We start from the raw sequence: 12137 nt of genomic DNA on the forward strand, positions 1-12137 counted from the left end.
TGCAGAGGACAGGGCATCTGAGATCTGTGGAGAAGGGCAGCAAAAAGCAAAGCACATCATATCCTTAAATACCAGTTATGATGTTCAGCAGAGGGTTCATTGCTAATGTGCTGGCATAGGTTGAGAGCTCCAGTCCAATGCTCTGATGTATCATGAAAACAAGAGTTTGCATAATTGAAGTGAAGAGGTAAACAGAGGTTATACAAGGTCTGAAGGGAGCAGTGGGCAGGGGTCCAGCTAGGGTCAGGTGCTTTGCTGCCTTCTTGCAGCATAATTTGTGATACCAAAACTCACAGAGAACAAGAAGTATTACAGCATCTACTGGAGGGAAATGGATTTGCTGAACTGCCCAGAAGCCAACATTTTGGGTACATGGCTTAAGGTATCAAGATTGGCCATACATTAAGTCAGGCTTGGGACTGCACTTTTCATATCAAAGCTACTACTGTGTTTCTCCACAGTGGTGGTGGTCTCACAGAAAGTATTTCTAGGTGATTTACAGAGCTTCTTCAGTCATCAAAAATACATAAGCAAGCAGTATGAGGGAAGCAGATGGAGCATGCCAGACCTCTGGTTACCCAACAGCAGAGGGGTTCTCACTCGTACTGTGGCAGCTCAGTCACACCAGCCACCAGGGAAGGTGCAGCTTCTTCTGGCTCCACCAGAAGCAGCTACCAGACCCCAAAGAGAATTTTAGCTGAATGAACTTGTCATTGTACAGTGACAAGTGAACAATGCTAACTTTTCTTGCAGTGCTTGATTAAAACAAGAATTCAGTTGCTCTGAGTTACTAAGATGCATCTTCAGTGCACAGTAGCTGTAAGAGAGCTGTAAATATACCAGGCATGGGCAGTTTCCACTCATTGCCTGAAAACATCATTTCTGTAGCAGCACAGCTCTGTAGCTAACCTAATAAATATTGGTGCTGCCCAGGGCTAATTGTCTCCAATGCAGCACTGCCCTGGCACGGCTGCGCAGCTTCCAGCTCCAGAAGTAGCTTAGCTGGGACCTGTTTGGGTGTCTGCACTGTCCTTCATGCTATGGTGGATACAGTGAGCAGTGCTTGGTGGCATGCCCTGGCCTGCAGTATTCCTCTGCTCTCAATGTGCCAGGGAGTGCTGGACTCCAGAGCAATGAAGTCACTTCTTAACAGCTACTCTTGGAAATCTGTCTTTGACTTGGGTGAAGCTGTGGTCACCTTGGACCTAATTTTGGAGCAGTAAGTCCTTGTCCCTTCTGGAAATGATGCTTGATGGTATTTGGTGCCTCTAAACAAAATGTTGGCTAGTGTTCTCAGAGCTGCTTTTTTTTCTACCAGTGTCATACAGATAACTACTAAATGGTGCTCCTCTGACCTGCAGGAGGAATGGATCTCTTTCTCCCAAGATTTCATTGCCTAAAAACAACTTAATAGAAAGTAGATGTTGGGAAATGATGAAAAATGTTGTGGAGAAAATATTTGGGGATTCTTTAACTTAAGATTTTGTAAATCAGATAAGATAAGTGAATTGCTAAAACTGGATCAGGGTCAGCTATTTAAGTGAGAAGACAGATAAACAATCACACATCCTGTAGCAGTTGGATTTATGCAGGTTGAGGTCCAGTCCCATACCACGGAATACAGGGAAATGCCTTACATGGAAAGGACTAGATGAGCATTTTTTTGTAGACTAATCCCAATCAGCTGTATAAATACAGTACCCACTTCTGTTGGTCTGTAAGGAGTCTCAATTTATTTGTCTCAAGATAATTTAAAGATCATTGTTGTCCTTAAGAAAAGTTGCCCTGAGGCTGGGAGATAAGAGATATATCCTAGACCAAGATAGTGTGTTTCTTTTCCACTAATGCTTCCAAATGTGGCTTTTCTCTTACTGTAGTACTGGATAAATGAATACACCTCCACCTTGGGGATTGGTGTCTTCCACTCGGGCATCGAGATCTACGGCAGAGGTATGAAGTATTTCCTTTTCTCTATCTGCAGAACACAGGGACAACTCTCTGGCTTGTCTTATACAGAAAAACACCCCAAACATACAGCTTTTGGCAGGAAATGTTCTGAGGAATGAAAAACACAGGCACTTCTCTTTTTAGAGTCCATTTTGGAGTCCAGCAGGAGCTACTGCAGTTCTGTCACGACCCATGTAGCCCTTGATATTTTCAGCTTGTAGCTGCAGCCTTTGTAGCTTGTGCAGGTGTGTGGCTGGATGGCAGACAGGAGGGACCAAGCAATGTGGGAAAGCCATTTCACAGTGAAGAAAGAGGAGAGAGAAGGGACAAAATAAGGGAGAGGGGAAAGAGAGGTGCATCAGTGGTTGTCTTGAGATGTGCATATGTATATTTGTGTTAATTCCCTGCCAAAGTAAATCTGTTTTGCAGTAATTCTTTGTGAATGTCTGTGGTCTAGGACTCTTGGAATCTGTATTTCCAGCTCTTGGAGACCATTCTTTTGAAACATCAGAGCTACAAGGAAAAGAAAATGTCTTGTAAGACTTGAAATGGTCTGACAAGAACAACCATTGCAAAAGGAACAGTCAAAAAATCTGGGAAAACAGCTGTAGAGCAGTGAAGGACAGACTAGCATTGCAGACTTTGTTTCCTTCTCCAGAATTAAGTGGGAATGATTTGGGATGTCTCACTCATGGTATTTTTAGCCAGTGCCACACAGTAGATAAAACTGTTGTTGCATATAAGGCTTCACAGGTTGTGCAAGGTAGTGTGCATGACACTGTGAGGTCCAGAGGTGTTTTTAAACAGGCTTGTATGACATAGGGGGACCTCCTGGCTTCAGCTTGGCTTTCTGCAAAGAATTCCTGGTTGCTGCCTGTAAATCTCTCTGGAAAAAACACCCTGATTTCTCCTTACTCTAGAAAAGACTTATTCCATCAGCAGCCTCTTGTAGTGTTTCTAGATGCCTCCATCACAGAACTTTCCACTGAGAGGAAGCCACTTGGACAGGCACAGAAGCAGACTCGGAGAATTTTGCTGGTGCCATGGGAAAGGAGTAGTATGAGCACTGAGGGAGGCTGTGAGGGCATCCTCAGGCTGATAGGTAGCTGCACAGAGAAAATTACTTTCAGAGTCTGGCTGAAAGTGCCATTGGCAGTAGCCCAGCCCCTACTGCTGATGCTGAGCTGTGCTGACAGCTGCCATAGACTTCTTCCTGATGTTGCCTTCATTTGATTACTCACAGTCTGTTTCTTTCCTTGTCAGAGTTTGCCTACGGAGGGCATCCCTATCCTTTCAGTGGGATTTTTGAGATCACCCCTGGCAGTGCAGTAGAACTTGGCGAGACCTTTAAATTCAAGTAAGGGCACTTTTCTACCTCTTCCTCACTCCCTCCTGGTAGCCATCAGTATAGGGGGAGCAGGAAAGTCCTATCCTCTGTCCCCCTTTCCCTCTCCTCATAAGTGCCCTCACTGCATCCTTCCCATCATTCTGGTTCAGAGGCAAGAATTTTGGAGTGTGCACACCAAACAGGGAACAGTGTTGAACTGTGTTTGGCAGGGTGTAGAAGCATACTCACAAATGACTGAAGTTCTCTTTTCTCATTTTAATGGGTTTTTGTGCTCCCAGTTTCACCTGTCACCAAGAACAGGAGTAACTGTGTGTTACACAGAGCCACTGCACAGGGAAAACCCCAAAATCTAGTGTTGTTACGAGTGTCACCTATTTATGGACACTGAACCAGAAATTATATCCTGTGTTTGTTGCTACTCTGTCTCAAGGGACAGGCCAGCTGCTGGGGGAGTCTGAGAGGATACCGCATTAACATGTTGTTCAAGGTGCTCAGACTGTGGGGCTGTGGGTCAAACTGTGGGCCCATAGCAGGTGGGGCTGCCAGTTTACACTGCAGGTCATTGGAGACCTTTGGAAGTGTAAGCCCTATTGGGTGAAAACTGGGAGAAGCAATAGTTTTCTGCATCACGTTCTCAGTCTGCTCCTTCATAGTCCACCCCATGGAAACCTTCTTCACCACGAGGAAATAATCTCTGCTCTACTGGAAGTTTCTACTGAGGGACAATAGGCAGAGTGGGAGCAGACGTCCCTGGTGTTGAGCAGGAAGCTCTTGGGATTGTTGCCTGTGCTGTAGCCTGCTTAGTGGATAAGCTGGTAATATTCCTGTGCCATTTTGTTCGTGAGAGGTTCTGAAAGCCCCAGATATGCATATTCATGCTTTAAGCCCCTCCTTCTTGCCAATGCCCAACCATTTCCTCTTCCCTGGGCATGTATCACTCTCTTCACTGTATCTTTCCATGTTTCCCATTGTGTGTTTTGTTTTTAACTAGAGAATCCATTGCCTTGGGCACTACAGACTTCACAGAAGAGGACGTGGATAAGATTATGGAAGAGCTGGGCAAGGAGTACAAAGGCAACGCCTACCACCTGATGCACAAGAACTGTAATCACTTCTCTGCTGCTCTGGCTGAGGTGGGCACAGCCATGGGGGTTTTTTGGGGGGGTTGGTTTATTTTTGTATTTTTTTGCTGCTTCAGATCTGTGGAATCCCACAGAAAGGGAACTGGGGTCAGGCCAGCCCTTAATATTTTTTGACACCCTTTGTTGTTGAAAGGGATGGGATCAGGACGTGAAGATGCAGCAGGTTTATCACGTTTAGTCTAAACTGTGTGGGAAATAAAGAGTGCCTGCATTTTGGTTCACTGAATAGATACAGAGCAGGAATTGGAAGGAGAGACCTGGCTAGCATGCAAGTGTGCATAATTTTAATAACGAGCACAAATAACCCTATATGATCTGCAAAGGAGTAAGAGTGGCTTATCAGAGCTCTGCAAACAAAAATTTGCAGTGTTCAGGGGGTGGGGATCCCTTTTCCTTATTGAACGTGCACCATTCAAAGCCCATTAAAAAAAAGTATTGATCTTCTCAGAGATATCTTTCTTTGCTTTCTCATTTTCATGTTCATAACACTTCTGTGAATTATAACAGAGCTGTTATTTCTCCTCATAAAGAACTGAAGCACAGAGAAGAACATATTTACCTTGGGTACATGCTGATTTTGGATATTTGGTTTTCAATTGCCAAGATTTTGAATATCTGGGGGGGAACCTGCCTTCCCCCTCCCCCCCTAGCTGACACATTTAAAGTATGCTTCAATTAAGGTGTGATTATTCAGCACTTGTGTAAATCTGAATTCAGGATCTTGGCTCAGTGCCAAAAAAGACACAAAAAGGACAAAATGGAAGTCACTTTCCATAAAAACTGTTTCTCTGTTCTTCACAATAGAGTTCAACTGCTTTAACAGTGAAACTTTAATTTCTCTTTCTGGAGTCCCTATCCTCATTCATTACACATCTCTCATCTTCCTCATATGAGGCAAGTCCTATGCCAATAACCTCTTTTGCAATAAGTGTCCATGCATTCCCCAAACAGACCTATTGAGGAACTTCAATGAGGTGAGATTCTCTGGAAAAAATACTGTCTGATTTTGTAAGCAAATCTCTAGGGAGTCTGTGAACTAGCAATTAATTTACAAGGAACCTGCTTAGGCTCTTAGGTTAATCAGTTCTCTATTGATTTCATCCTTGCTCATTATAGAAAGAGAAAATGACTGAATCTCTTCTGTAAATGTTATCAATTAAAAATAAACATGAGGGACTGTATTGGTACAAACAGAGAATGAAGTTTCAAGCAGTACAATGATCAAATCAATGTTAGCCCCACTACTGTTTTTGAGTCAAATAATCAAATTACTACAGCAGAAAGTGGGAACTTTAAAAAATACAAAGGAAACCCAGGAGAAAACTGTGTGATTACTAGCAAAATCTAATAAAACCAACCAACCAAACTTTACTTGCAGCAGTGAAAGGCCATTGCTTATTAAATACTTTGATATGTAGAATTTCTGTCTTGTGTCCAAGCCATAAGCTCAAAGCCATTCTTCCTTGATTCTATTGCTATATACCATGACTCATTGTGTCTTCCTTGTCCAGCCTCTGAAACACAGGTCAAATAAGGTAGATCTCAATAAAAACCTACTAGTGTGTTTTAAATTTTGGTTTCAATACACCTTCAGTGAACATCTTTACAAGAGTGGAATTAAGGGTTAAGTTTTCTTGAAGTAGCTTTCTTGGTGGGTTCTCTGTCCTTTTTTACTGCCTTAACCTGTCCAGATAATAAAATAGAAGCCTAAATGGCTAGTTCTGACATGTCTGCTCCCAGGAGCAGAATTTACTCATGATTTAGGTCAGTTTAAATAAACCCTTCTTTGGCAAGCTGGATTTTTTTATTGCTGTTACTCTTCACATATGCCCATGTTTATCATCCTTCTCTAAAGTATTAAACATGCAAAACCAGAGGAGGTGCATTTCAGGCACAGGAGCAAAAAGCCCTGAGTGGTCTCTGGTATCAAGATATGGAAAATGGGAGCTGAAATTCTTAAAGAAAGAGCTGGTGTTAAGACACACTAAGCAAATGTTCTAACCATTCAACGTGCAAGATGAGAAGCCCATGTGGCCACCTTGTGACAGATGCCTCCATCTTTTTCTGGTAAACACAGCAATTTGGCAATCAATGTGTTTCAAGCTAGGTGAGAAGAAGCATAACTTATCTTGGGGCGCTTCTGACCTTTTGGAGGAAAGACTGCTTGAAATCTGTTGGGCAGAACCTGCTTGAAGCAATGAGAGTTTCTATTCTCATTTCCCAACACCTGAATGCTTGCTTAATTGTACAGACTTTGTGCTTTTTTTTTTTTCCTTGCTGTAGTTCCCATTAAAACTAAACAAAACAAAAATCACCACATTTGGAAGCTCCAGGCCTTACTATGTAGACCTATAAGGTGCAGTGTTGTAGTGCACAGAATGTGGTGACTATGTGAGTGGCTCTCAAGACTGTGTTGATATGTGTCACCATAGAGGGCAGAAAACAGAACTGCTATTTGTTCCCTAAAACCAGTTCTGAGATGAATATGTTTAGCATTTGTATTGCCCTTTCCTTCAGACTCTCCATCTGTGAAGCAGCAATAATAACAATTAGCATCTATTTATGCATAGCCATGTTATGTGGCAGTTAGAGAGAGGAAACTGGGAAAAGTATTCCAAGAATAAGAAGAAAATATGTAGAAATCTTGTTCAACTGAATGAAATTGCTTACTGAAACTGGGATTTAACTCAAGCAACACAAACAGCAGCCAAATATTTTACATGAGTATTAATTCTCAGTCTCTCTGAAAGGTGATTCAACCAGTATTGCAATGCCCTTTCACCACAGAGGGGGGTGGAGTGGAGGCTAATTATTTTGCCTGAAAGAGGGACTGACCAGCTGTGCTTCCTACAGCTCTTTAGGCCTTTCTGCTTATGGGCATAAGCAGTGGTGAAAGTCCAGGAGGCAGCTGTTCTGAGCCTCCCGGGTAATGCCGGGCAACTCACATTCCTGTGAGCCTGTGTGCCTAACTATCCATCCTTGTGTGCTGGGATATTTCCTTCCTTCTGCAAGGGCTCTCAGATCTTCTAGTGACAGCTCTCTATTCTGCCTAGGTTAATTAGCTTGTTGATGGCTTGCATTGTTCTGTATGAGCGAAACCAGAGCTAGAACTTTATAGCTGTGTGGTGATGTAGGAGTTAACGCACGTTCAAACAAATCTGTCTTGAGAGTTGGCTGCGTGGCCATGTGTCAGGTAGCTGTGTTTGGCTGCCTTCATTTCCTCATCTGGCTGTGGGCTTGCTAATTAGTATGCTTACAGATGTTGCCCAGTGGCTGGTCCGTGGGCTGGGAGGATACCATCTGGCCACACAGACTGAGGGCAGATGCAGCCACATGTCCTGCTGGCTGAGGTCACGACTCTGCAGAAGGAATTGGGAAGGAGGTCTAAGGCTGGCTCTCTCTCCCAGACTGGCTTTCTCAGGATCACACTCTGAGACAATGTCCATGTGTCTGATTGCCAGGATTTGTAAGCCAGGTTCCCCATCCTCAAAAGGACTGCTGAAACCACAGGAATCAGTCTTTATTTTCAAATTTTTGTTTTCTTGTCTTTTAGCATTTTTTTTTTCCAGCAAATAGAACATCCATTTGGAAAGCTGCTGTCTGCATCTGTTTATAAATGATTTTTCTGCCACATTCCCATTTAATACAATAAAGCCGAAGGTCCCACCATGATAGCAGGTAACTGTTAATTTTAACAGTTATGAACTTTGTGGTCTAAGCAGGCAATGCAGGCTGGCTGCTAATGGTTAGGGGTATGTCCAGACCTATGTTCATGACTCTGCTGTTTGGCCATGCAGCTTGAAAAGTTCCTGGACTGCAGCAAGCCCAACACAAGCACATAAGCTCTACTTAACCACTGGGTATGCCTCTGACCTGCTATCTACCCCTGGAAAAAACTCCCTTTGCAATGCTGTTGCAGCCTAATTGCATGCTGCTTTCCCTGCAGTGCCACACATCTCCTCTGATCTTCCTACCCACCTACACTTGTAAGTTGCAAGTAAGGGCTTTGTTACTCCCTCCCTGGCACTTAGCTCTGAATTTTCCTTACTCCCTATTGTAGACTGCCAAGCATATTCCTACTTGCTCAAGACTTAGATCTCTTCTTGCTTTGCCAGTTCCCTGTGGACTTCTAATGAGCAGCTACTGGATCAAAGAGGCATAGCTGTGTCTGCTCACAAAGCGGCTCCTGTGGAAAGAAAACAGAGCATGCCTCTGTTTTAGCTGCAGCTACTCAGAATTCACCTTCTCCAATGCCAATTCATGGCAGCCTTCTCAGTGAGCAATGCAGAGAACATGCTACATGATCCCAAGTCTCTTTCTGCAGATTTCCTGAGAAATTCTTCTTCACTGGGAACTCTGAATTATTTAAGAAGTGAGGAGCTACCAGACAGCTTAAGTCTAACCCTAGTAAATGCTGCACACCATCTCAATTAGTATTGAAGAAAGTTCTGGTGTAAAGCAGGGCAGAATTTCCTAGTGGATAGTAATGAGAGAGAAATGGGATGCACCCCCCAATGCGTTTGCCCAGCTTCAATTTAAGGTCACTGGTACATACACCACTTAATACTCCTTTGTGATCTTCCTTTACACTTCACATCTGTGTCAGTCTGGGAAGGGGAAGAAGCTTGATATAAGCAGTGCAAATCTAGTTAGGGTTGCCTTAGTCACTCTGACTCCTGCAACATGGTCCCATGGTACCTATAGTTAATTAAGTTAATTAAGTTAATATAGTTAACTTAAGCAAATTGTGGGTTAAAATGAAGAGGTTCATCAAACTGGGAGTAGCAGTTTGCCTACAAGAAGCTTATTCGTTTCAAGTTTCTTATGTTGACAGTCTTAGAAATCAAGTAGTTTCAGGACCATGTTCTCTGAAGAAACTGTCCAGGAGGATGGGGAGTCCTTTTAGGAGACTTATGCCTGCAATTTGTGCAAAGAAAAATGAGTCAGGCCATCAGTAGCACAGACCAACCTTTCCATCCTGTTCCGAGCTTCTGTGCCATTCTGTATGTCAGTACTCCAGGTGGGTGGTACTGCTGGTACACAGCAGGGATTTTGGCATTCTGATAAGGCTACGTATGTGTGGGGAATTCCACTAGGATCACATCAGTGTTGCCTGAAGTCCTTCTGTTTGATCATCTGTTGTTACATCATTATGTTCCTAACTATCCCCTATCTATGCATATAGCAGTAAGTCCAAGTGGCCCTTCAAGAAATTGCAAAATACTTATGTTCTTTATGAGTTGCCCTGGTGAATGAAAGAGGTTATTAAAAATCTGCCAGCTGGAAAAAATACTGACTCTCAACAGTAGGCAAACCTTTTAAAACAAAAATAAAGGCTAAAATAATTAGTTTTTTTTCCATAATGTGATTTGTCAAATTTCCTGATTTTTCAGAACAAGGAGATATAAGACAGCAAAAGGACAGAGTTACAAATTACTCTAAAGCAGATATAAAGAGAGAGGAATACATTTGTGCCTTCAGGAAAAAGCCAAGCTCAAAGTAATTCCAGGGCTGCAAGGACCTGCTGGTTTGAGGTCCCAGCCATGCCACTGCTTTGCAGGAGCACTTGTCCCTGCAGCCGTGGGCCACAAGGAAGAATGGCATGAGGTGCCAAGACAGATGCAGAGTTACACACTTAGTCACCAAGACTGTTCTTTGGGCACAGATAAAGGTAGATGCATGCAGATACAGGGAACTGTGAGACTGTGGTCAGAGGGCTCTGTTCAACACGAGTATGTGGCTCAGGATCCTGAAGTTCTACAATGTGCGCTTGTGACAAGCAGATATTAGGCAAGGCACATGCAAACCTGGCACAGCTTGTACCCCCAAACACACGTAAAGGTGGAAGGCTGACTGCCAGGGCTTCAAATATGGGCATATAAGTATATGAGCCCTGCTGATGTGTGGGCGAATGGTGAGTGTGCAGTGCCTGAGGGCAGCTCCTTTGAAGAAGACAGCAGTAACTACAGGATCAGAGGGAGAATGAAGGTTTTCTGCTTCCAAGTTCTCCAGTCTGGCAATATTCCTGAGTGTAAGGATCACACCCTGTCACTGCAGCTTGAAGACAGAAAGTTTTTGCTGCTTAGTCCATTCACAAACAGATGATGACTCACTCGATTTCTCACCAACAATTTTCCATGCTTTTGAAGCTTCCTTTGTAAGGTGAACTATGGAGCTATGTTCTTACAGGAGTGATGACAGTTGCTGTAGCATGTCTGGGAAATGGGCAAACCACCATGGGAAGGGAGAAAACCACCTTTAAATCAGCACCAGAACTGGAAGATAAGTGGTATGACTCGAGGAAACCACTCCTTCTCCCTTCATCAATGTGCTTCCTGCCAAGCAACTGGAATGATCCCTATTTAAGGAAACTCTTCAGCACCTTGCTATAGGACATGACACATAATTATTAGTGTGTCTTCTGAGCACCAGAGAAGATAGCCCCCTTTTTTCCCCAATAGCCTTACCAGTCGTAGAGTAGAAATAATGCCAGTGGGTCTTATGGGCTCATCGTAATTAGGCAATTATTTGAGGCACTGATTTTGATTCATGTTAGAAACTGTTGATGTTGGAATGTTACCTGAGGACAGCAGTGACAGAATTTTTTATTCTTTCATCATGTCTTTCCTCCCTCTTCTTGAAAGAGCAATGATTTCTTTTTGATTTCTATGTGTAATTTATCTTAAGGACCAGAAAAGGTCAAAACACTATTTTGTAGCAGGTTCCCAGTCTGCAGTTATTTATCTGTCTTGCAGCTGTTCTGAAACTACCCCCTCCCCCCCATAAAAAAAAAAAAAAAGAAAGAAAGAAAAAAAAAGGAGAAGGCAGGCAGAAGAAGGCTGAGTTTCTGTTAGTAGGACCTTTTTGTACTTTAAGAGTATAGTCAAAGAATCTGCAGCAGCCCCTGGGCTGCACCTGGCTCAGAAACACCTGAGTGATCTGAGTGATCTGGTACAAATTCCCCCAGCGTCAGTGAAAGCAGAATTTGGCCACATATCTGAGCGATGGTGAAGCAAAATTAAACATCCCTAATTGCTTCCTAAATTATCATGACTTTCCCTTATACCTAGAGAAATCTATTAAAAAAGACTAGAACCAATGTTGAAGTCAGTGCACATGGTTCACCTCCACATGTGATCATTCTTCAGAAGGCTCTTTAAGGTCATTTGGATTTGAGGGATTAAAAACCATTTGGTAAAATAGACTGGCACCTCACTATGCAGCTTCCTTTTGTACTCATCATTTTCACCCCTTTATTCCTTTAAATATTAAAGGATCTGTTTCCTTATTGCTCAAAATTTCTTGATCCACAGGATTGGATCAGAGATGCCACCTGGGTAAATGGCTAAAATTTGAACTAATTATTAGAGCTGAACTAGGTTTTTCAAAGTAAACCAAGTCATCAAAAGCAGAGCCTGTTAGAGGGTCTGATAGTTTTAATAAAACTTTTGCTAGGAGGTTTTGTGGGTTCAAGCAGAACTATCTGGGGAGGCATACTCATCGTCAAGTAGCTGAGAGCTTTATAGATACAGAGAAGCTTGCTGGAGTGTGGGAGAATAAGTTGGACTAATATATTTACCTTTACTCCTACATTTCAGAAAAAAATCTCCTAAATATTAGCAACAAGTTGTTCTGGAGCAGGGAGTCCTTCAGCCTCTCCTGGGGGAACTGTCCTACTTTAATAATTTACATAAATAGAG

General features: G+C 42.9%; 2 protein-coding genes across 2 annotated transcripts in view; both read left to right on the forward strand.

The window, feature by feature from the left end:
* The window catches only part of LOC104397710 (synaptojanin-2-binding protein-like), a 140476-nt gene that overhangs the window by 67954 nt on the left and 60385 nt on the right, over positions 1 to 12137 (forward strand). The gene's annotated exons all lie outside the window — the stretch shown is intronic.
* The window catches only part of LOC104397705 (desumoylating isopeptidase 2-like), a 56123-nt gene that overhangs the window by 33775 nt on the left and 10211 nt on the right, over positions 1 to 12137 (forward strand). The window contains exons 2-4 of the mRNA XM_010007714.1: positions 1878 to 1950; positions 3211 to 3304; positions 4287 to 4428. Coding sequence (XP_010006016.1) covers positions 1878 to 1950; positions 3211 to 3304; positions 4287 to 4428 — 309 coding nt within the window. The remainder of the gene's footprint in view (positions 1 to 1877; positions 1951 to 3210; positions 3305 to 4286; positions 4429 to 12137) is intronic.

The sequence above is a fragment of the Chaetura pelagica genome, unplaced genomic scaffold, assembly GCF_000747805.2.
Source record: "Chaetura pelagica isolate M959 unplaced genomic scaffold, ChaPel_1.0 scaffold70, whole genome shotgun sequence".
In the NCBI taxonomy this organism is placed as follows: Eukaryota; Metazoa; Chordata; class Aves; order Apodiformes; family Apodidae; genus Chaetura; species Chaetura pelagica.